The 24,844-nt window shown below is 45.5% G+C and overlaps 2 protein-coding genes across 5 annotated transcripts in view; both read left to right on the top strand.

The window, feature by feature from the left end:
- The first annotated feature begins 2,967 nt into the window (after positions 1-2,967).
- On the top strand, positions 2,968-10,727 carry Clec3a (C-type lectin domain family 3 member A). 2 transcript variants are annotated; one of them, XM_042700890.1, is made up of 4 exons: positions 2,968-3,106; positions 6,398-6,481; positions 8,391-8,762; positions 10,240-10,727. In XM_042700890.1, exons 1-4 carry the CDS (start codon positions 2,992-2,994, stop codon positions 10,350-10,352), a joined length of 684 nt encoding a protein of 227 aa, XP_042556824.1. In that variant the 5' UTR covers positions 2,968-2,991; the 3' UTR covers positions 10,353-10,727. The 2 variants fall into 2 exon arrangements, with proteins under 2 accessions (XP_042556824.1, XP_042556825.1); XM_042700891.1 differs by lacking the exon at positions 10,240-10,727 and having other exon boundaries at positions 8,391-9,662.
- Positions 10,728-15,318: 4,591 nt separating this feature from the next.
- Positions 15,319-24,844, top strand: part of Wwox (WW domain containing oxidoreductase) — a 739,180-nt gene continuing 729,654 nt past the window's right edge. For all 3 annotated transcript variants that reach the window (XM_042700810.1, XM_042700812.1, XM_042700811.1), the window contains exons 1-4: positions 15,319-15,543; positions 19,009-19,073; positions 19,901-19,958; positions 20,543-20,721. In XM_042700810.1, the coding sequence (XP_042556744.1) occupies positions 15,437-15,543; positions 19,009-19,073; positions 19,901-19,958; positions 20,543-20,721 (409 nt within the window). In that variant the 5' untranslated portion in view covers positions 15,319-15,436. The remainder of the gene's footprint in view (positions 15,544-19,008; positions 19,074-19,900; positions 19,959-20,542; positions 20,722-24,844) is intronic.

Raw genomic sequence — 24,844 nt, 5'->3', positions numbered from 1 at the left:
AATAAAAATGTCTGAGAAACTCTATCTCCAAAATAGCCAGCAAAAAGCAAGACTACAAGCATGTCTCAAGTAGTGAAGTGCCAACCTAGGAAGGATATGCCCTAAGTCCAAACCCCAGTTACTGTCAAATAGTTGAAAATGAAATGGGTGGGATGGGAACAATGATACACACTCACCATTCCGGCTCTGGGGTAAGTTTAAATAGGGGGATGGCAGTCCTGTCCATCCAAGGCAGTAAGTGAAATCTTAGTTGAAAAAGAAGGGGGCAGAATGGGGTGCAGTGTGGCTCAAGTGGTAGAGCACCTACTTGCTAAGCAAGTGGTCCTGTGTTCAAATCCCAGTTACCGTCCCCTCCCCAAGGTAGGAGGGCTTCATAAGCTACAATGGGAAGTCTGAGTGTCATTATAAGTAAGTACCAACAAATGATTTAGAGGGTTTTGAGTGGGAGAGCTAAGGGCCAGCAACCAAGTCCTGAGTTCAAGCCCCACTACTCATACACACACACACACACACACACACACACACAGCTGAGGATGAGGCACAAAGACAAGTCAAAAAGGTATCCAAGGCCTTCCTGGAAGGAGACAGAGTCTTCAAACAAAAAATTTTTAAGATGATTTTAAAAGATACTTGGTCCCATGGTGAACATAGCACAATGCAAAGATTTTAAAAAACAAACCAAAAAAACCTTGTCTTTCTGACATACTTTTTTTTAAAGTAAGAGCTTCAGGAAGCTGGCACCAAGCATTCTGGATCAACAATAGCATGAGTATTTTACACATTGATCTTTTCCCTTGCTCAAACCAAAGCACATTTTCATAGCTGAGGTCTCTTGAAGTCAATCAAAGCTATAGATTGAGATCTTAGTGGTGTTGGATGAAGCCACTTAACTGTTTTGTTAAAACAGTTTGTCTTTTCTGTTTGTCTGCAACAAGTTCTCACTATGTAGATGGAGTTGGCCTCAAACCCTCTGTCCTCCTGCTTCAGCCTCCAAAGTTGCTGACTTCACAGGAATGTACCACCATACCCAGATAATTGAGATGAGGTGTCACGAAGTTTTTTTCCAAAACTAGCATCAAACCTCAAATCTCAGTCCTCTCAAGTAGCTGGGATTATAGGCATGAGCCATGTGCCTTCCCCCACTTAAATTTGCTATGCTCATTTTTCATTGCTCATAAAATAGAGGAAATTTCTATCCCATAAATTTATTGTGAATAATAAAATGGCAACCCATAAATTGTATACATTATAATTAATGCTGTGAATCTTACTGTTATGGAATTAAAATACCACCCATTGTGCTGAAGACTTGATAGCCATTATCTGGTCAGTCTGTTGTAAAGTCTCCCAGACTCATGGCTAAGAGGTAACTCACAAGGTGAACTGCCCAGGGCCACTCTGCTGATCAGCCTGAGATGGGAGCCTGGAGTACTCAACCTGACTTAACATTTTCAGATGCCTACGTGTTGGATCTGTGTTGGTACAAAAAGTCAGGGTGGGGGAGAAGGAGGAGGAGAAGGAGGAAGAGGAAGATAGAGGGACGAGAGAGATAAGGAAGAGGAGAGGAAGGAGGGAAGAAGGGAAGTGAAGGGAGGAGGGAGAAAGAGAAGAAAGGAAGGAATGGAGAGAGAGACAGAGAGAATAGAAATGAAGAAAGGTAATTAAGGAAGAAAGAAAAAGAAAGGAAGGAAGGGAGAAAGAAAGGAAGAAAGAAAGAAAGGAAGGAAGGAAGAAAGAAAGAAAGAAAGAAAGAAAGAAAGGAAGGAAGGAAGGAAGGAAGAAAGAAAGAAAGCAGAAAGAGAGGAAGGAAGGGAGGGAGGGAAAAAAGAAAGAAAAAAGAAAGAAATAAAGCAGAAAGAGAGGAAGGAAGAGAGGGAAGGAAGAAGAGAGGAAGGAAGGAAGAAAGAGGGGGAGAGAGGGAGAGGAAGGGAGACAGAGGAGGAAGAAAAAGAAGAAGAAGAGAGGAAGGAGAACGAGGATGAAAGAGAAGAGGAGGAGAGGGAGGGAGGAAGAGAAGAAGGAAGGAAGAAGGGAAGGATAAAAATTAAAAGGAAACAGAAAGGGAGACAGAGGGCGAGGAGAGGAGAGGGAGGGAGAGAGGAAGAGGAAAGAAGAGTTGAAGGAGGGAGGGAAAGAGAAAGGAAGGAAAGGAAGGGAGGGAGGGAAGATGATTGTAGATACATGACATGACTTTTTATGGAAGTAATTCACCTTTTCATATTCTTTTCGCGCCAAGGTGTCTTTCAGGAAGATAATTTGGGACGCACTTCTGAAACCCTATTTGAGTAAGGCCCCTGTGAGACTAGTCACCAGTCACCTTAGCTCTGATAAACCCGGTGGTGTCGCAAACCTTCCTCAGCCCCACTTGAGACAAAGTGCAGACACAGTGTTGCAGATACACTGCTGTGAAGTTCATCGGTCCTGCAGCACCTCTCTCTCTCTCTCTCTCTCTCTCTCTCTCTCTCTCTCTCTCACACACACACACACACACACACACACACACACACTTCTGACCATTGCAAACGGGTTGTACTTTCAAAACAGAATTAGATCTATTTTCCAGCATATTTGATACACTTTAGAGAGGTGCTACATAGAGACATGTAAACACTGAGTGTTCCCAGAGCCTCCCAAATGTTTAACTTGGGGGATGGGGAGAAGGAGATACAGAATTTTTGAAAAGAGCAGACAAAACCCCGAGTGAACTCTGAGACATCAAAGTAAAATAGAAAAATGGACTAGAAAAAAAATGCCATCGAATGAAAATAAACAAATCCAAAGCCCAGGCTGGGGGGGGGGGGGGGGCTGGGGCAGGAGAACAAGGAAGCATCTTATGGCAGGGCCAGCAGTCTCATTCCAGCATTCCGTCAGCAGGATCCCCGCCAGCTTCTCCGCTCACTCCTATAAAGCTGGCCGCGGCCACCTCCAAGGCAAGATGTGGCAGGCCCCGTCCGCCTCCTTGCTCCCTGCAGGCTACCCAGGGCCCCAGCCATGGCAAAGAGCGGACTTGTAGTCTGCCTCCTGGTGATCAGCTTGCTCCTGGACCAGGCCAGCAGCCACTCATCCAGACTGAAGTCCAGAAAGCACAGCAAACGCCGTGTGAAAGGTAACAAGGGGTTCTGTAGCAAAACTCCATAGGCTCCTGTGTGGCCAAGAAGAGGGGGACAGGGTGTGTGTGGAGTCTCCTCCAGAACGCCACCCCTGGGGACCGTGGCCATGGCTGGCTGGCTTTTCAGGGGATTGAGTGAGCTTTATATCCCCTGATGTTGAAAGGAATCATGCTTTTTATCTTTTTCCCTAGAATCTTTCCATTCCCGGGAAACGTTTGGTGGTTTCAAAGAATCCTGGGCTTTGGGGTTTTCTAGAAGTGAAAAACCAGGACCTTGAGCACTCTGCCACTATACTACCTCCCCAGCCCTGCCAGAAGGTTTTCTAATAAAAAAAAATGGACAAACAAGCTTGTCATGTAAAACATATCTATAACACCTGTCTTCTTTGACAGGTGAGGTTAGACGTGTGTAGTAGTCCTTGGGACTGCAAACCATGGGGCGGGCAGAATATATAGATTAGCAGAGTACGGATTCACTCGTATTATTGAGGAATTGTAGCCGATCATCTTAGTATATGTGTAGAGGATAGAGCTATTGGTAGACATGAATATACTGTAGGTATGTTTCTATGACACCAACTTAAATATATCATAAAGGATTTGCCCTGCACCGGGCTAGAGGGCTCAGGGGTAGAATGTTCGCCTTACAAGTTCAAGGTCCTGATTTCAAACCTGTCTTACCACCAAAACAAAAGAATGAAACCTCTCACTTCACAGTAATACATCGGCATGCTAAGTTCTATAGTTTTCTTGAAGTTATTTTGACCCCAAATTGACTCTTCAAGCAAGACATAGGTTGAGGTGGACTTGGAAAGAGTTAAGAAGTAAAAATCAAAAGTTGCAAAGAGGAAGGTACCACTAAGTGATTTGCAATATGTCAGAACCAAAGCAAAAGAAACAACAAAATGAAACACCCATCTAGCAGAAGGTGTTTTATCTCAGCCTTGGAGTCATTTTTCTACCAGGGTGTTTGAAGGTAAACGATATGGCACTATTGCTTTATCTTCTTATTAGAAGGAAGCACAGGAAAATACCAAGAAGCCAAAGTCAAGATTTGATAGGACACAGCTGATGCATACCAGGCGAGCTTCTACCCCGTCCTGTGTTGTGTTTGGAGGATTCTAAAGAGCCTTCTGCCAGGGATTTTATTTGAATGTTTAGGTCTCAGGCAAAGCTTTTTAAGCTGAGTCTGTGAAACATCCTATTTCCCCATTTCCTCTTTGAATGAAGAACTCAAATAATTTCTCATTAGTAGACGATGCTGAGGACAGGGGCGGGAGGGAGACAGAAGATACTAGGTGGTATGGCACTTTAGGGAGAGGATATAAATATATAAATGTGTTCTCTCTTTCTTCTCTCTCTCTCCCAACTTCTCCCAATGCCCCCCCCTCCATCCCACAGCCCAAACAACTTTTTGTCATTAGGGTCAAGAAAGTCAACTTCACAAGATGTGGAGTAATAAGCCTAGATTGCCTACTAGTTATTTTCCCACCCACCCATATAGTCTTAAAATATTTGAACTACTTGGTAATAATACCAAAGTTTATGAAGTCTGACAGGTGAACTCTATTTTCTCTTCCAATCTGTATCTCAATATTATATACTCTCTTAACTATTGGGTGACAGTATTGAAGATGTTATGCAAATAGTTTGGCAGGCAGGCAAATTTATTTATTAACAAACAATTATAAATAATACAATTATAACATTATCACAATAAATTACTACCAATAAAGACAATTATAATAAATTAGTGATCAACCCATGATAAAACAATACATAATAGTTAAATTAATCATGTAATTTATTTCACCTATTAAATCTTGGGTTTAGCAAGGCCCACTTCATTGAACAGCTGGATGTTACTCCTTTGTTTGGATGGGTCATGACATTCTGTTCTCTCCTGGCGAACTTCATCATGCACATACAGTATATTAATCCCCAGACTAGGGTATTATATCTTTAGAACTCACACTGCAGTTTAGTCAGACTCCAATTGTCTCTCCAAATGACAGCTCCCCTCTATACCCCATCCTCTGGGAATGATAACCAAACATCATCATATCATGAGTGTTGGTGTGTGTGTGTGTGTGTGTGTGTGTGTGTGTGTGTGTGTGTGTGTGTGTGGCCCTCATTCTCACCTGGCTTTTTCATTCAAGTGATGGCACTCTACCACTTGAGCTATACCTTCACATCCAGCTTTTTGGTAGTTAATTGGAGGTAAGGAGTCTCATGGATTTTCTTGCCCAGGCTAGTTTTTGAACTAGTATCCTCAGGTATCAGCCTCTTGAGTAGCTAGGACTACAGGCATGAGCCACAGGTGTGTCTACAAAGCTACTTAGTTTTGACCTCTTCCTTAATCAGGGAGAGCCCTGATGATTCTTCAGCCCCATCTAGGAACACTCAAGAAAAAAGAACTGGCTGCTCCCCATCAGGAGTGAATCGTTACGTGGCCTTTGTCAGCTGGCTCCTCCAGGAGCTGCCACCCCGATGCATCAGTAGTGTAGGGGCCTTGAGCAGGATTCGGGCTCGACTTCCCAGTCATGCCATTTTGCTCAGTGTGCCCACCTTCATGCAAGGGAAATCTCACCCCACTTCCTTTCACCTCTACTTTTGGAGAGCACATTAAAATAACATTAAAGTATTTTCTATCCCTAATGCTCAGCGTTGTCAGGAAATGGCACGGGTAAGAAAATACTGAAAATTAAGCTACTAGTAGAAAAAGTGCTTTGAAGCAAATAAGGCTCACAGAGCGTGATCAGCAGAAGGAATGGGAGATGAAAGGATAATCAGGAGTCTTCTCAGAAGAGGCCACGGTAGTGAGAGCGAACAGGCAGAAGGAATAATGAATGGAAGAGGCTCTCGAATCCAGGAGGCTGAGGCTGGCTGGTGACCAGGTGGAACTCACAGGGGTGGGGCTGGAGAGGGAGAGGCAGGAGCTCTACCTGCTGGAATCTCCCTGTTTTACTGTCCGCACCTCGTGGTAATGAATTATGCTTGCCTTTCCTGCCTGTGTTCTTTGCTTTTCTTTTTCCTTTTGCCTTTGGGGGTGCTGGGGTGTTTTGAACTCAAGGCCTTGAGCTTACTAGACAGCCATTCTCCTCCTTGAACCCAATGACCCTGGTCTCACACATTACTTTTGATGTACACTCAGCTCGATGACATCATTGCCTCCACGACCTTCAGATTGTGTTTCCCAAAGCTGTCTATTTTCTCAACTTTAATTGCCTTTCGTTTACTCATATGCTTTCCGTTCTCTAACCACTCCCCCCTAAAATGTGTCCCCAGAAAAGGATGGAGATCTGAAATCTCAAGTTGAAAAACTCTGGCGAGAAGTCAATGCCCTGAAGGAAATGCAAGCTCTCCAGACAGGTGAGACACCCCTCCAGCCCCCCACCCCCACCCCCAGCTGATGCTGGAAGAGAACCAGGGCTGCCAACAACTCCATTTCATTGAGACTGCATATGGAAGCCATCTTTTAGAAAGAAACATCAACAAACTAGAGATGCAGCTGAGTGCAGGGATGGAAAGTTAGTGATAATGGTCTTGAACAATGAGCTTGATTCGCTACCTCCTTTCAAGTATCAGTAGTACAGAAATAGGAATAGATTAGCTTGGCACTGGAGACTCACGCCTGTAATCTAGCTACTCAGGAGGCTGAGGTCTGAGGATAGCAGCCAGCTAGGGCAGAAAAGTCCATGAGACTTATCTCCAATTAACCACTAAAAATGACAAATGTGGAGCTGTGACTCAAGTGAAAAAGCTAAGGAACGATGCCTAGGCCCTGATTTCACTCCCCAATACTAATGAACACACACGTGCGTGCACACACACACACACACACACACACACACACAAAGAATTCATAACTCCCAGGAGGCCAGGAAGCATTTTTGCTATAAGCAATTCTGCTAGGAACAAGGGTGATATTCTTCCTTTTATCAGATCTTTGGATATACAGAGTTTGAAGGTTAACGGGCCTTTGACCGTGTTTTGATACTCTAAGTACTATATTAGTTCTCCATCACCTTTTGTTGAATAGTCAATTTCCCTCATTTTATACATGAGGAAAATGAAGGACAGAAAAAGAATCTGTCTAAGATGTACACAGCTAGTAAATGTCATGATAGAAACCTAAACCCAGACACTAAGGTCCTGGCCCCTAACCTAAAACCATCTGTACTCCTTTTCTATATGCTAGACAACCTAAACAATATTACAGGTCTTTGTTCTCGGCTCAAGAAAGCCACTGTCTCCCCACACGCAAACTCAGATTTTTGTTCCTGTTTCACTTCTTTTCTCTTGATAATGAAATCCCATCCAATTCCACAAGTTGCAAGAACATCCAACATACAATGGAACTATATAAATATGGATACAGGTACTGGCATCCCACGCCTGTAATCCTAGCTATTCAGGAGGCTGCGATCTGAAGATCCAGGTTCAAAGCCAGCCTGAGTCCATGAGAATCTTATCTCCAAAGAACCACCAAAAAATTAGAAGTGGGACTGTGACACAAGTGATAGAATACCAGCTTTGAACAGAAAAGCTAAATGGCAGTTCAAGCCCTGAGTTCACACCCTTCAACCAGCACCAAAATAATAATAATAATAATAATAATAATAAAGAAAGCATTATGAGTCTTGAGATACTATTTTGAGGTTGAGACAGAACCAGGTTTGTGTATAATTTTTCCATACTCTACAAATTATGGTTTTGTCGGGCTAAAATTACAAGTAACAACTTCTCTATACCTCAATATCCCAATAAATAAGGATAATAAGATAGCACTTCATAGGATCATCAGGGTTATTATAAGTTAACTTATGTAAATTGTTTACTACAGTATCTGACACATGTAAGATCATTACTAAAAATCATTATAATCACACATTATTCTATAATTATTCATCAGCATTTGCCAGATCCAGGATCAGGCATAGTGCACACAAAAGACATAACTTTCTTTCTTCTTCTTCTTCTTCTTCTTCTTCTTCTTCCTCTGTGTGTGTGTGTGTGTGTGTGTGTGTGTGCTGGGATTTGAACTCAAGGCCTCAAGCTCTCCTTTAGCTTTTGCACTCAAGGCTACTATTTGAGCCTCACTTCTACTTACAGTTTTTTCGTGGTTAATTGGAGATAAGATTCTCACCAACTTTTCCACCTAGGCTGGCTTTGAACTTTGATCCTCAGGTCTTAGTCTCCTCAGTAGCTAGGATTTACAGGCATGAGCCACCAGTGCCCAGCAAAAACTTTTACTCTATTAAATCTCCCATTTCCACAGTCTGTCTCCGAGGCACGAAAGTTCACAGGAAATGCTACCTGGCTTCAGAAGGCCTGAAACACTTCCACGAGGCCAATGAGGACTGCATTTCCAAAGGGGGGACCTTGGTGGTCCCGAGGAACTCTGACGAGATCAATGCCCTCCGAGACTATGCTAAGAGAAGCCTGCCTGGGGTCAATGACTTTTGGGTGGGCATCAATGACATGGCCACAGAAGGCAAGTTTCTTGATGTCAATGGAATGGCTGTCTCCTTCCTCAACTGGGACCGTGCACAGCCCAATGGTGGCAAGCGTGAAAATTGCGTCCTGTTCTCCCAATCGGCTCAGGGAAAATGGAGTGATGAGATCTGCCGTACCAGCAAGAAGTACATATGTGAGTTTACCATCCCTTAACAGGCTCTTCGCAAATGTGTCTCACTCAAGCAAGAGTGGGCATGATTTATGAGCTGGCGGTCCCCAGGAATAAATCAAAGTTGTAATTATTGCACGATGGCAACATGTTGGTCAAAGCCCACGGTAAGACACAATCAGACAATGGGGCTATCATATTTCATGGTGGTTTTGCTCAAGACATCAGGAAATAATAAGCGTACTACTAAAGATACTTTTGCAAAAGGAGGTCTCAAATCCTCCTCCCTCTTTCCTTGTCCCTGTCACTCATGTAGGCATAGTCTGTTTTAGAAATACAATGCTCATGCATTTCTTCAATGTGAGAAAGCAAGCTTAGGTTACCTGAAAGATAATGCCTTAGGAAATTAGTCCAGTCATGGATGGCTCAATCACAGGGATATAGTCTAATAAGAAAGTGTCATCTGGCCATCTTGTTACTGCATCAACGTCATAGCATTGGCATAGATCAAACCCTTAATGTGGTTTCTACATGCAAAATAAGAGGTGCTGGTAGAGCGCTTGCCTTGAGCTGCGCCCAAGCCCAGAGTTCAAGCCCCATAAATAAATAAATAAATAAGAGGTGCTGTAAACACAAGATATATTAAAGCCTTCTGTTGGTGTAACCTGGAAGGTTTTTAGCATAAGCTTCTTTATAGAAATGTGATCACACAATAAGTACAAATTTTTTTTAAAAAAAGCAATAAAAAGTATAGTATATTGTCAGCTTCCTATCCATATAAGGAAATGCTTGATACAGAATCCCTATGACACCAAAGAGAGTTTCTTTAGTTCATAATTTCGGTGGCTCAACATTAAGACTGGACAACCTGGCAGGACCCTGTAGGTGGTACTTAGATTGCTGAGGGTGTGCCCTTGAAAGGGCTTGTGGGACCTTGCTTATCCTCTCTCTGTACTGTATATCCACTCTAGCTTGAGACATGATGACTTGCTTCTGCCTGACGTGCCACCATTACCCTGATCAGGACATGTGTAAACAAATTAAACCTCCTGAAACCCTAGCATATAATAAACACCCAAACGGGCAACATAATGGTTTGTTATCATGATCAAGTCTTATGTACTGTACCTACTTCTTCATCAGTCACTTGCAGGCCTGACAGAGTAACAGGTTTGCTTACTTAAGTGTCACCAACACCCACGTGAGTGATGGCTTGCAAGGGTAGGACAGCTACAAGGCCTTTCAGCTGCATTAGTATCGATGGGACCACCATCACCTGTGTGGGCCATTACTGGCTGAAGCGTAGCAATGCGGTGCCTGGCTGTATGTATGAAGGATCAGAATTCCCTAATTTGGTCTGGTGCTTGGGCTACTCCATCCTGGACACACATCATGTGCCCAGAGCCCTTGTTTCTCCCTGTGAGACAAGTATCTCGCCAGTCATCTGAAGAACGTTTGAAGAAGAGGTCTGATCTGGTTTTCTTTAAACTCCTTACTCCAGCTTTTCGGGAATTTCTCAGTCAAATAAAACAACAACAACAAGAACAAGAAAAACTCCCCCAAACCTCACAAAAACAGAAACTAAAACGAATGAAGCTGTACACTTGTCACTAGTCTACTCTTGGCATTAAGTTATGACTTCCAACTTAAATGAGAAACCAGAAAAGAAGAATAGATGATGACGGTGGGGGTGGGGGAAAGGAACCAGTCTTCTTTTCCTTCGCGTTTATCCTTACAGTCTTTATATATATATTAAGCTGTTGGAGGAGGGGGTTGAAAAACTTTATATACTTTTTTTTGAACCATCACTATATTTGACTCTAATAGTATTACTGGAAGAGCCAGTTGGATATAAATAATACTATTTTAGGATCACACTATGCAAGTTTTTATGCTGCCAATGCGATTCCCATTAAAGTGCTTAACTAGAGTGTATAAAATAACTTCATTGGCTTAAAATGGAATTATACCATTTGGGCTTGAGGGAAAATGGGCATTTTAGAAGCAAAAACAATTCTAAATATATTTTGTCCTTCCAATAAATATCTTTTTATTTCTTTCTGTGTTGAATGTGTTTTGGGAATAATGGCCTGTTTTGAAAATGTTAACTACATATGCTTGGAATTAAGTTTTAGTTTTTTTTCATTGCATAATTTAAAAAAAGCCTGAACCCAGCTCAGGGTAGAGGTGTTTGGATGTTGATTATGGTTATTCAGGGTGTGTTGGATTGTATCAAACTTGACAATTTGTGTGTGTATGTGTGTGTGTGTGTGTGTGTGAAATCCATGGATTTGATCAAACTGGTCGTATAGATATATTGGAAAAACATTTTCACCCAGCAATGAGGAGTTATGATCTGGGGTGGAGGACTAGGTAGACTTAATATGCTGGTGTAGAGCTCGCACATATAATCCCAGATCTGACGGAGGCAGAAATTGGGGGAAAGGCTAAGGTTTGAGGTCAGCTAGGGCAACAGTCAGTGAGATCTCATTTTAGTTAATAAGCAGCTCACACATATAATCCCAGCTATGTGGAAGTAATTCATACCAGGATCACAATCTGATCCTGGCCTGGATCTTGTGTGTGTGTGTGTGTGTGTGTGTGTGTGTGTGTGTATGTGTGTGTACCAGAATTGGGACTTGAACTCAGGGCCTTGCACTCTCACTTGGATTTTTTTCCTCTCCAGGTGGCACTCTACCACCTGAGACATACCACCTCTGCTGGCTTTTTGGTGGTCAATTGGAGATAAGAGTTTCACAGACTTTCTTGCATGGGCTGGCTTTGAACTGTGATCCTCAGATTTCAACCTCCTGAGTAGTTAGGATTACAGACCCGAGCCACCGGTGCCTAGGTCAGAAATATTTAACAATTCCTAAAAGCAAACAGGTAAGTGTTGGCTGGATGAGGAGGCAAGGCATTCTAGCAAGCACTTTTCAGAGTGAGGCACAAGGTTGATGCTCTTACCCCAGATTCTAAACTTGATGTTCACTGTGACTGATGAGTTTTGGATCTTTCCACCCAGCAACATACACAATATTTGTATGGCTTTCATCACAAAGTTACTCACACCAGAACAAAGAACACTGCCTTCATTTATTTGCATTCTCAACCAGCCAGGGTTGGCCTTCAGGAACTAGTGCAGGGTGCTGCATCTACTCATGCCTGGCACCTGCACCTCTATCTGTGTTCATTTTGTGCTGGGAACCACAGACCGTGTTATTTACCAAGAACAGAAATGCAAACAGCTCACAGCTCTGGAGACTGGGAAGTCCAAGATGGAGGGGCCAGCATCTGGAGATGGTCAACATTGGGTGTGGTCTTTCTACACAGTCTCATGGTGGAAGGTAAATCCGAGCAAAGGAAGGAAGGGGCTGAACTTGCCCTTTTTATGAAGGCTGTAATCCACTCTTGGGCCTTGACAGGCTAGCTACCTCTTAATAGTCTCAGTCCCCAATAATATCATTACCTTTCGATAGGACTCTTGGAGGAGCCAGACCCGCAAGCCATAACAGCCCTCAGACATCACGAATGCATCAAGGAACTCCTTTATCAAGCAGCCTCTCTGTGATCCTGAGGGTTCGCTCAGGAGAAAGGCACCACATCTTGGTATTATAAACCCCAAAGCCTTTGAGCACCAACACATCTGGCTTGATTTAGCAAGGAGTATTGATTTCAATTAGATCAGCTTTGCGGAACTGTTGAGTTGTTGTTGTTTTTTTCCCCCACTATGAAGGGGAAGGGGAGGGAATCAATCACCTTCATGATAAATATAAGATAAGGAATTGTGGAGCCCTAGGAATATGAAGAGACACATTTTGCCCACTGCATACATACCTTTTGAGCGATGCCAAATTGCAGTTAGCAGAAAAGACTCAGTCTTATGGTCACAGAGAAGGAATCAAAAAGAAAAGCAAGTTCCAATGCAGGAAGTATCTTTTGGAAACTGGGCTTTAGCCTTGGAAAGAACAGGCAGATAGAGCCCCCTGCTGTGCAACTGTATAACTACACTTGTTTATTATTTACTTAGTTATTTAGATCTTAGTAACAACCCTGTTTTGTTGTTGTTGTTGTTTTCAGTACTAGGAATTAAACTCACAGCGCATTTGCTAGGTGAATGCTTTACCACATGGGCTATACTATCCCCATAACCCCCCACCCCTGTTCTTTTGTCTGTATTTTGTTTTCTGAGACGTCTCATTTCACTAATTCAAACTAGTGATTCTCCTGCCTCCTAAGGAGCTGGGATTATAAGCAAGGACCACCATGCCCAGCAACACAATAAACCATTCTTGAGGCTTCCTTGAGGATTACGTTTTGAAAAGCTGCCTTATTCCCACACTTTCTCAAAAACATTGCCATCTTTCTAGCCAAGTAAATACAGCTTCACTGCTGACAGGTCCTTATTAAATAAAATCAAAGCCAATTCAACGGGTCAGAAACCAAAAGCAAGCCAGGAGGCTCCCAGGGAGGAGAGCATAGAAAATGTATCCCCCAGGGTAAGAGGGGATGGGGAAATGCAGGAAAATTGGCTTCTTCTTAGACTTGTTCTTACTATCGGAATGACTCAGTGTGCAGCCCAGACTAGTCTTATATTCTCTGTAGCCCAGGCTGGCCTCAAACTCATAATCCTTCTGCCTCAGCCTCCTGATTGTCAGGATTACAGGCATGTACCACTGCACCTGCTTAAACTCTTATTGTTGCAATAGTCTCTGCTCTTTGTATGTATATGAGCCTGACTACAGCAATGTATTGTAGGGAAGCCCAAAGACTCTAAATCCTAAAATCTGGAATTCCAGCCCTTGACAGTTCTCAAATGCCCTCACATCTTCTTAATCATCTGATAGAGTCCAACAACTAAGATGCAGGAAGAGGGTGAACAAGATGGCATCATGATACTCACTGGGGCCCACTACAGTGTTACAGTGGGTAACTACCCATTTTGCAGGATACTGAACTTGATCTGTCTCTGGTCTGATGCCAGGTCACAGGCAACCGTGGCAGGAGAGGCTCTGGCCAGCTCAACCTGAGGTCAACCAAAGCAGTCATGCCTTGAGAACTGGACACTTCTCACTCTGATCTTGTTCATTCCCCCTGAGACCTAATTTCCTATTCATATCAAAGGAAGACATAGGTTTAGGTAGCGGTTACAGGGTCTAATTTATAGTGAATAAAGGAACCGCAGGTTAATATAAATTGCTCAGATTTGAAAAAGGTCGTTACAATTGGTTTGCAATGGGATAACAGGGCTGTTAAAGCTAAACAGACCTTTCACTAAGGTAGATTTTGGTTGGTTGCGTTCAGTAAGGCGGAGAGGATTTGAAAACAAAAAGCACCATTGCCACTGTTCATCACTTATGTATATGTACATATAAATATGTTCTTATTATAGATATGTTGGCTGTCTATATATTCATGCATATATGTATCTATCTGTGCATATATACCCATATTTGAACTTAGGGCTTCGTCCTGACTAATATTGCTTTCTAGCCTTGGCACACTTCCAGTTGAGCCATGCTTACAGCCTAGCTTTTGCCTAGTTATTTTAGAGATGGAATCTTTTGGACTTCTTTTTTTGCCCTGGCTAGATTCAAATCACAGTCTCCCAGATCTCGGTCTCTGGAGTATCTGGGATTACTGGCACAGGGTAAAATATATAATTTCTTGATGGAGGCTTGAATTCTCTGAGACATAGGCCAGTAGCTTTCCCTGTGTATGAGATGGGAAACAAGAAATAAGCAGAACATATTATGGAAAACTACTTAGGCAAAGCCACCTTGAAGGGGATAAGTAGATACTAATTTTTTTTTTTTTACCAATACGAATTTTTTTTTTTTTTTGTAATTCATTGTAAGTTTTCAGCCCTAAGAATTTTGCTGTTAGTGACTGAAAGTGTAGCCTTGTCTGATTACTTAGGAGTAAAGACATACATATGTAATGAAATAGTGAGATTCCCTAGTGGCTCCGTTTTCTTCTAATTGTGCCCTGCTAATTGCACTTAGCTAAGCTTGTGTCTCCATCATAGAGATGTGGTGATAAGCCTACAGAAAGCTCTCAGGTGGTTGTTGTGCTTATATGCATAACTAAGTTTGTGAACCAACTTGAGTGTTGGTAATAGCTGGAAACAAATTTTAATCAGGGACATTTACTCCCCATAAGGCCCTAAGACAAGGAGAGGCTAGAGTCTGGACACCTTCTATCACAATTCATTCTTTCTGCTCTATTTTCTATTCCAGTAGGCGGTTGGACTACATTTCCCATGATGCCCTGTTGCTGGGTCTCCTGTAGGATTGGACAGAGCAACGCGGAAGTGATGAAGGGTCGCCCAGCAACAGGCGGAGTCCTGGATCCTGACTGGATGCGCACGCCCCTTCCCTTACGCCCTCTGTGTGACGAAACTCCGCTCCAACTTCTCAGCCACAGCGCCTTCTCCATGTTTTCCTCCCAACCGAAAGGCTTCAGTGCTTTCACAGCCGTCTTCAGTGCTTTCACAGCCGGACTCCTTAGGTCCCGCCCCTTTTGTTCAGGAAGTCCTGAAAGCCAGGAGACTGGATTAGAACTACGGAGTGGGCAGGGCGGCTCTGGGCGGCGCATTGCGCAGGCGCGCGCGGAGCTCGGTTGGAGCGGGAGTACGAGTTCCCGGGCGAGGAGACCCGGCGGCGCCTCAGGGCACCGGTCAGTGCTTCCTTGTCTCCGTCATGGCCGCGCTGCGCTACGCTGGCCTGGACGACACGGACAGCGAGGACGAGCTGCCCCCGGGCTGGGAGGAGAGAACCACCAAGGACGGCTGGGTTTACTACGCCAAGTAAGGGGCCGCGGTGGGGCCGCCGGGCCCGGGGCTCACCTGGACGGAGCGGCACCTGGACCTGCGGCCGCGCCAGCCTGGGCCCTGCGCCGCCCGCCTGGCGGGGCCGTGCGGACGCAGAGCCAGGGGTGACGGGAGCCGAGGGTCCCCGCCGGGGGCCGCGCGTCCCCACCCGGACCGAGGCTCCCCCGCCGGGGGCCGGCCCCCGCCGCGGGCTCCGGGTCCAGCGGGGGGTCGCCGGGCTGCGCAGCGGCGCGCCCCCTGCTGACCACCACGCCGCACTGCACCGTGCGGTTCGGGCGAAAGGTCTCCTTCCTGCAGAGATTAGACATAAGAACAAAATGCAAATACCCAGCCCCTTCCCCTTCCTGCGGGGCGGGGAGGAGGTGGGGGGAGTCTGGCTTGGGAGAGGGAGAGAGTGTGTAAGTGTGTAAGCAAATGTCCTAACTAGTCACTTTCCAGAAGAGTACTGGAAACGAGCCCTTCTCTGTCACGTTGAAAGAATTTAGTCTCAGCTACACATCTGTGAAACGGGTTGATCAGTGTACCACTGTGCATGAAGCACTGAGTGTAGGGTCGAATAGATAATGCTCCGTCCGTCCAGTCACTGTTAGGCTTTCCTGATGTTTCTAGAGGTGACAGAGCCCCTTAGGCCTGGTATTAGAATCACTCAGGGAGTGTCTGTGTGTGTCTGCGCACCTTGGTATTGGGGCTTGACCTCAGGGCCAGGGGGCTATCCGTTAGCATTTTCACTCAAGGCTGATACTCTTACCTCTTGAGTCACAGCTCCACTTCCTGCATTTTGGAAGTTAAGTGGAGATGTGAGTCTCAAGAACTTTCCTGCCCTGGCTGGGTTCAAACTTCCTTCCTCAGATCTCAGCCTTCTAAGTACCTAGGATTACAGGCATGAGCCACAGGTGCCGGGCCATCTGGAGTGTCTTACAGACACTGACTTCCACAAAAGATTTGGCGTGTAAGCACGCACACACGCGCACACACACACACACACTCCTATTATTTTAATTATTTTTTTTAAGGTCTGAAACCAGGATTTAATTTGGTACTTGACAGTTTCATTCATTGACTAGTGCTCTACCAGCTGAGCCATGCCCCCCCCAATACCGAGGACTGAACCTCGGGCCCCCACACACATGCTAGGCAAGTGCTCTACCACTTGAGCCACACCTCCAGTCCCCCTGCCCTTTTTCCTTACTTTTGTTTTAGATATTTTTCAGTTAAGATGTCACACTTTTGGGGGGAGGGAGCTGGGGCTGGGATAGAAAGAAATCTTCCTGCCTCTGCCTCCAGTGTAGCTAAGATTATAGGGGTATGCCTCCATACCCAACTGGGAATCTTGTAAAGTTTTTCAAGTGAGTAGATTATCACTTGGCTTTGAAACACAAGTTACTGACCAGCTCCTGGAATAGTTTTTAGAACACCTTCTCCTCAGCTCCCCTCACCCTCCTTTTCCAGAGATTGAGTTAATTATGTTGGGGCCCCCCTCGCCCATGTGTAGGTTGCAAATTTTTCCATATGATTCTGAGCTACCTGGAGTGTGAACCATTGCTATCTTAAGTGACCAGGCAAAAAAGGAATAAAACTCTCCCAAACCCTGGTTAGTTCATTGCATACATGAAAAGATCTGCCACGCCCCTTGCTGAGCACCTGTAAATGGGATAAATGAGATCCAGTTGTCATCCTTAAGCGCTCAGTTTTGCTGAGCAGAGTGACAGCTTGTCAGCCCTGGTGCATGTGGGAACTGAGTGCAGTCTCTGCAGCATGAGGTGTGTGTCAGCAGGTGGAGGTCATGTTAGAGTTGACACCTGAGCTATGTCAGAGCACAAGGAGAGCCAGGTGGGTCTAGGAAGTAGGGGGGTAGGCAGGTAGGGCAAGCCATGGGAGGAGAGGCCCTGGGGATGGCCTGTACCAGGCCACAATCTGTATTTGGTGTAGTATTATTGCCGTGGGGTAGGGCACTGACTTCCAGTCAGTAGTGTCTTAGGCAGTCCCCATCTTCCCGATGAGAAACCTGAAGCACAGGGAGGTTGGATAACAACTTAGGCCGGTGTGTGAGAGAACCCCAGAAAGTGGATGTTTGGGTTTTGGAGTCCTCACTCCCAAATCACCCCCTCTCCTGCCCAGCTGCCGGGAGTTTGTAGAAACAAGCCAAAGCCTGCCATTTCTGAGAAGGCAGACCTTGCTTGTGACCTGGAAAGTTTTAGAGAAATTCACGCTCCCTATGAATGTCAGCCTAAGTGACAAGAGTGGATCTAGATGTCCACGTGATTAAGAAATACTCTCTTCCATTTCTGCAGGAGTATGTGAGCTTTTAGGAAGCTCCTCCTTGTCTTCGAATGCCTCCGGGAACGGCATCTGACTGTTTCCCTGATGATATAATTGTGTGTTTTCCTGGCTACCTTGTCACTGGGTGACAGGGGTTCCAGCTGTTAGCCCATTAGTTATGACTGTGTGTTGTGCGGAGATTAAATGCTGGGTATGGAACAGATCAAACCGGTGCCTATTACCAATTTGTTTACAAAAATGGCCTGCATGCCTGAGAGCTTGTCATTTGCCAGGCACTGCAGGAGACCTGGGATGTGTGTGGCATCCTCAGCAGCCCCTGAGGTGACCCTTGTAGCCTGCTAACAGATAGGGGAGTAGAGGCACACGAAGACATGCAGTGGGATAACTTGTAGGACTGGGTCACTGTGTTCTTGGCGACCTCTTGATTGCCTGTGGGACTTGGTGTTTCAAGGGACACTTGGAAGTTGCATCTGTGGAAAGACCAGCATTTTAAGATGAACCCTGTGTCTTACATGTGAATTATCAGCATCATAAAGTAGATTTGTGGTTTATATCATCTTGGAGAAAACTAAAACAAATACAAAACCCAGGCACCGTTGCAGATGTTTTGGGGACTCGGGGAGCTTCCTTTCTAAGGGTAGCCTCCAGAGCTGGGAGTCTGGCCCTCCACGTCCTCCTCCTCTCTGACTTGTTCTTCTCAACTGGCTAATCCAGGTGGGGTTCCTGAAGGATTCGGGGTTCTCAAAGGATGGCTCTTTCCAATCCATAGACTTTGTTTGTTTTGTCGGTCATGGGGCCTGAACTCTGAGTCTGGGCGCTGTCCCTCAGCCCTTCAGCTCAAGGCTAGCGCTCTACCACTGGAGCCACAGCGCCACTTCTGGCTTTTTCTGTTTATGTGGTGCTGAGGAATCGAACCCAGGGCCTCATGCTTGCAAGGCATGTACTCTACCGCTGAGCTACCTTCCCAGCCCCAACCCATAGACTTTGGACCTGAGGTAGCCAGGACAATGTAATGCTTTGCACATTCTTCTCACAGCTTTTTGATTTGACTCTCATTGACAGAGAATATTGCCTAGGAGGGAAACTGAGCTGAAGTTTACTTTTCATAAATGTTAGAAATGCTAACCTTTACTTAGGGCTTCGTGTATTTTGTTTTAACAGTCACAGTGAGGAGAAGACGCAGTGGGAGCATCCAAAAACAGGAAAAAGGAAACGAGTAGCAGGAGGTTTGTATGCCATCCCTTGGCATCTTCTTGCATTTGGAGCGTTCATTCTGCTGGGAGGATGTTCCAGGCAGGGAGGGGACAGATGGTTGTATCCCCTGGTTCCCTGGCAGAAGACCTTCAAGAACTCTGAGGGCCCGTGGGATTCGGCCCATAGTAATGATAAGATCTTAGGGTAGAGGACAGTGATTACTTGCTGGTCTTAAATAAAAAGTATTAAAATAATTGGGGCCTTTGACTCTCAGCTTATTAGGTTTTCCTACAGTTGTCCTGTTGGAAACATTGCTCTTAGTTTATACTAGATTTAATATCGGTATTTTATGGGATTCCACAACGATCGCCATGACTCCCGCCTGGGTCACGGTGCTTCTGAGCAAGTGTTCTGTCTTCAGAAGTACGGGCGAAGAGAAAGGGTAAGAAGGTCCCTGCTCTTAAAGCATCTAGTGTGAAAACCACCCCAGGACTGCTCTGGTCTCTCAGAGGCAATGCAGGCAGCATTGGAGTGGAGTGGGGCACCTGCCACTCCTACACCATCTCTGAGCCAATGTAAGTGAGGAATTACACTGATTGGAGCAACCAGCAATACTCATAGCACCGGAGCATTTCAGAACAATCAAGAATGAAGCAGGGTTTGCTGTAGCAGGAGGCAGAGTGTGGATCCTGTTGGGATAGTGGGTCTTCTGTCTGTGACTGCCATGATGGGAATCTATGACCAGAGCTGTTAGTCAGGAGGGTAGGCTCAGGGGCCAGGACACCTTTTCTTCCACACCTGAGCAGGGCTTCTGTTCACTCTACCATCCATGGACCTGTCATTCTTTGCTGTGTTTCAGATTTGCCCTATGGATGGGAACAAGAGACCGATGAGAATGGACAGGTGTTTTTTGTTGAGTGAGTATCTGCACAGAAACTCAGTGCACTTCTTTTTATTTTATTTTTATTTTTATTTATTTTTTTGTGCTGGTACTAGGAATTGACCTAAGGGCCTGAGTTCTGTCCCTTAGTTTTTTTTTTTGTTTGTTCGTTTTTGTTTTGTTTTTCACTCAAGCCTGGCACATTCTACCACTTGAGCCAGTGCTCTACTTCTGGCTTTTTGGTGGTTAATTAGAGATAAAAGTCTAAGATTTGTCTGCCCAGGCTGGCTTTGAACTGCGATCCTCAGATGACAGCCTCCTGATTTAGCTAGGATCATAGACCTGAGTCAATAGCGCCTGGCTTCAAGTGCTTCATAATAGGATTTTAAATTATGAAGGATTTAAATAAGGCCAGATCCCTGTGCTTTCTCTGGAAGCCCAAGAGACTGCTGGCTTTCACACTGCACTGACGACAAGACTGGTAGCTCTATGGTTGCTCCTCCAGGCGCCTCTGAAGGCCCTGAGTCTTTTGGGTTCCAGAGAGGGCCTTGGTGTCAGGCAGCTCACATTTGTGTGCTGGTGCTCTGCTGTGCACTCATTGCTTCCTATTTTCCTCCGCAGCCATATAAATAAAAGAACCACCTACTTGGACCCACGGCTGGCGTTTACCGTGGATGATAATCCCACGAAGCCTGCCAGCAGACAGAGGTACGACGGCAGCACCACCGCCATGGAGATCCTGCAGGGCCGAGACTTCTCCGGGAAGGTGGTCCTGGTCACTGGGGCGAATTCAGGCATAGGTAGGCTCTTAGCTGCCTGTGATTTTTGATTTTGCTTACTTACAATCTCTCTTTCTCTCTTTCTTTCTTTCTTTCTTTCTTTCTTTCTTTCTTTCTTTCTTTCTTTCTTTCTTTCTTTCTTTCTTTCTTTCTCTCTCTGTCTCTCTCTCTCTCTCTCTCTCTCTCTTTTTGTGTGATTGTTATGATGAAATCCACGTATATGAGACTGTAATGACATTTTTCTTTAATAGTGGGTCTCTAATTTAAACATGTGTTACTGCCCTTACCGCTCCTGTTTCATTGAAATTATGGCCTCTGTCAACTGTGGTGTTAACGGTGAAAAGCTATGCAGGGCCGACCTTGAAATGGAAAAGTTGAACACTCAGCAAAAGGTGGTGGCTATTTTGGTGCTCAGGGACTGCGGACAACAGGCCCAGAGAGTTTTGACCTGGTCTGTGTGGTTTATGGACATATTCCAATTACCCGGGTTATTCAAACCAAAATTGACTGGTAATGGGATATGGGGCCAGTCGGCATTGTATCATGACTTGGGAGCCAAGGGTACTGGGGGTTGTCAGTGGTCATTGAGCCTATCATTTTCCTTTGGGAACCGGATCTTATTTCCCCATTAAGACCAGAGAATTTGTCCTTGTCTCCGCCTCTGCGTTAACCCTCCTCACTGCTACTGCTCAGCCACAGTGACCATTGGCAGGTGAAGGGCTCACAGGCCCCTTTCCCCCCTCTTCAGCAACCATTGATGCAGCAGCAGTGAAGCAAAGCGGCACCGTCCCTTTCCCTTGGTGGGATTGACTTCGTTTTGATCCATTTACATCAACATCTGAATCAGTAAAGAGCAACTGCTTTGAGGAAGGAGAAGCTCCTTCAGATTTGTTTACAGATAGAATGGAATCCATCCCCTGTCCCCTGTCCCTGCCTTCATCCCCTACCCCCCTGCGTTGGCCTCTCAGGTCTTCTATCTTCTCCACTCTCCTTTCCATGACTCCTTCTAGAGCCTCCAAAAGCATCTCCCAGCATCCTGGGAGGTTCATTATTGTTACTACCATTAAGTAGTTGTACAAAGGGCTTTCAGTTCAGCATGCCTCTTGATCAGTGTCACCCCTTCCATCACTCTCCCTCACCCCTATGAGGTTCTGACAGGCTCAGTTGCTGTGCAGCAGGGACCTACATGCTAACAAGGCGCAGTCCCAGAGCTGGGCTTATCCTGCAATACCAGGCTCATGGCTTTGTCATTCCAGTCTCACAGAGCTGCTTTGGACATGAAGATGTTCTTTTCATGTCCTCTTCAGGTATCTAGGCATGACAGGACGACAGGGGGCCGTTCTGAGACACGGAGAAGAGACATGCTGTTGACAGGAATGCCTCACATCTAAAGGACGAAGCCCAACCTTGGCCTCGTCACTGCTCCCACTTTTCCTGATGACTTTTTTCCTTTGACCACAGTTCCTCTTGTGGTCCCTGCAGGAGGGTGGCTGCCCTAATGCTCAAGACAGGAGAGAGGTGTAGAAAGTAGAAAAGTCTTTGCCATTCAGGCACCCACAGCTCCTCTCCAGCTCTGCCACCTTCCCTCAGAAATTGCCTTTAGCAGGGTCCCCACTGCCTCCCCGACATGCTCTGAGGAGCGTAGGTCTAGGTGAGTCCTGAAGATTTTTATTCTGAATCCTTGAAATACTACACTGCACATTCCACGCAATCAAATCCTTGCAAATCACTTTCCCTGTGCAGCATTAGTATCAGGCTTAAAGAAAAGGAGAGGCTGGAGATAGGCACGTGGCTTTCCGTCAGGACTGAGCTGGCTTTTGTGTCCTGTGTGGCTGCTTCAGAACGTGCCCTTGCCGAGTAGGCTGTGCCTTCCAGATAAACCTCTGCCTTCAGCTCACTGACTTATAAATTGCCATCACTACTTCATTCTTGCCCATTTCAAATGAAAACAGCTGAGCTTTGCTGGTGCCTTGAGTGCCCTGTGTGCTGGGATGGCGGGGCGGGGGTGGGGGGGGAAAGGGGGGGAGAGGAGGCGCTGTGGTCTTTGTGAGCGATGGGGTCTTTAGCCTGTGGGTACCGTTCTCTCAGACGCAGAGTGGGTCGCACCAAAGCATAGCTCAACACATGCCCACTCTACCTTCCGAAGGCTCACGTGCAGAGCTGATATTCCCGCGCTTTTCTAAACATTGCTGTGCCCCCTGCCCCCAGGGTGCTTTGCTGCCTTGTTGGCACGACTGTTGGTACATTGGTGAGGCCTGATGGAAGGAAAGAGCATCGGTAGTAGACTGTAGTAGTTCTTGGTTCCTGCTCCCTTTCAAATGTCCTTGTAGCGGAATTTGTCATTGTGTTTCTCCCGTTTTCTCTAGGTGATGTAGAGTGCTTTTGAGTTTTTGATAATTATGACTACTAGTGGAGAGTTTCTTAACTCCATTCAGCTCAAAAGGATCAGGTGATCTGGAAGATTAGAACGGTTCATGAAACCCTTGTATTAATGGTTGATTGTTGCTGATTTACCTCTATTGGCTGGATTCCACTGTTTAGAGATTGGGGCGGGGGCGGTGGCAAAACTTGTGGCCCTTGGTGTAATCTGACCTGCTGCCTGATTTTGTAAGGATTTATTTGTAAGGATTTATTTATTTGTAAGGATTTAATGGTGATGCCCATTTAATGTATTGCCAGCCCTTGAGAACTACAGCGGCCATTACACAGCCTGCAAAGCCTAAAATAGTCACTGTCTGGCCCTTTACAGAGAGTTTGCCGACTCCTGCATTCAATTCTCACTCAGTGATTGCCCAGCTTCGGTGTCTCTGTCACACTTTATATATGATGTGGATGAATGGGCTGCCCCAGGCTGCAGGAAGACTGTGCCCATAAGTCCCTTGTAACTGTTGGGAAGCCCTACAGATACTTAGCACCCCTGGCCTGAGCTCTTTCTCTTTTTCTAGGCAGCTGAAAGCTAGGATATTGTCTCCTTGGAAACTAACACTCTTCTCTCCTTGACCTTTGTTTAACCAGCTTTCTGAACCCGAAGAACTTTATAGATTGAAAGCTGTAGCTTGTGGACCCCTGTCTGTGGAGATCAGCACCTCACTATCCAGGGGGAAGTCATCTCTCCACCCAGAGCTTCTGCTAGCCCATCAAGAGGCCCGGAGCCCACAGCCCCACCGCTAACCAGTAGACAAGGGAGGAAGGAGTGTGCACTGCTGCCTATGGGCAGCGTAGCCTGAGCAGGAGGGCCAGGTGTTTTCTGGCTCTCCGGAGTAAGCAGCTTGCTGGCTCTGGCTTTGTGTAAAGAATGGAAATGGCTTCAACACGGTACTACAGAATCCCAGTTTGGGAGGTCTCAGAGAGGGGAGGGTGGGTACTTTCCTCCCAGGGCCCTCCTGGCGCTCTCAACTTACCTGCTCACCCAGGTGGGCCATGCATGGACATACCCCAGTACAAAAATACGCCCTTGAATCTGTTGCCTGAAATGACACCCCCTAGTGGGAAGTTAATGGAATGGTCGCACGTGGGCCTGTGGGTTGATGCTGGAAGGGGACAGATTTTCTTTCATCATATTTGTGGTGGAGCAGCCAGGATTTTGTCAAACATCCATTAAAAGACTATTAACAAGGCTGAGCAAATAAGATATTTTCAGTCTAGTGTTCTGTGGTAACAGTGATAAAACTTGCTCTTATTCCAGTCCTATGCCGGTAGTGGCTCAAATTTTATTTTTAAATTCCTTTTAGAGTTTGGTCAGGATGAAAAGTTTCTTTCACCTTTTGAACCTTTTTAATGTTGTGCTGTATCGAATATGGTGGGTTTCCATCTGAAATAGCCTGGCCTGGATTCGATTTTTGAGCCAGAGGCCCCATTAAGAAAAACAAAACTGGTTTTTCTCCCCACAACAAATACAACCTGGCTACCCAGGTATCTATCAGCAAAATGTATTTTAGGATTGAGGCTTTAGTTTTCTGTTGGTTTGTATTTTATAATTACCTCCCTGAAGTTTATTATAGTGATTTTCTGTCTGTCTGTCTGACTGTTTCTCTCTGTCTCTCTGCCTCTGTCTCTCTCTCACATACACATATAAAAATTTTATACTTTGAGATATAAAAATTATACATTCAAGCTGTCAAAGTCATCCCCCTAAATTTGTTCA

Source organism: Dipodomys spectabilis, unplaced genomic scaffold (genome assembly GCF_019054845.1).
Source record: "Dipodomys spectabilis isolate Male_0828 unplaced genomic scaffold, ASM1905484v1 ptg000273l, whole genome shotgun sequence".
Lineage (NCBI taxonomy): Eukaryota > Metazoa > Chordata > Mammalia > Rodentia > Heteromyidae > Dipodomys > Dipodomys spectabilis.
This window is presented reverse-complemented; position numbering and strand designations above follow the sequence as displayed.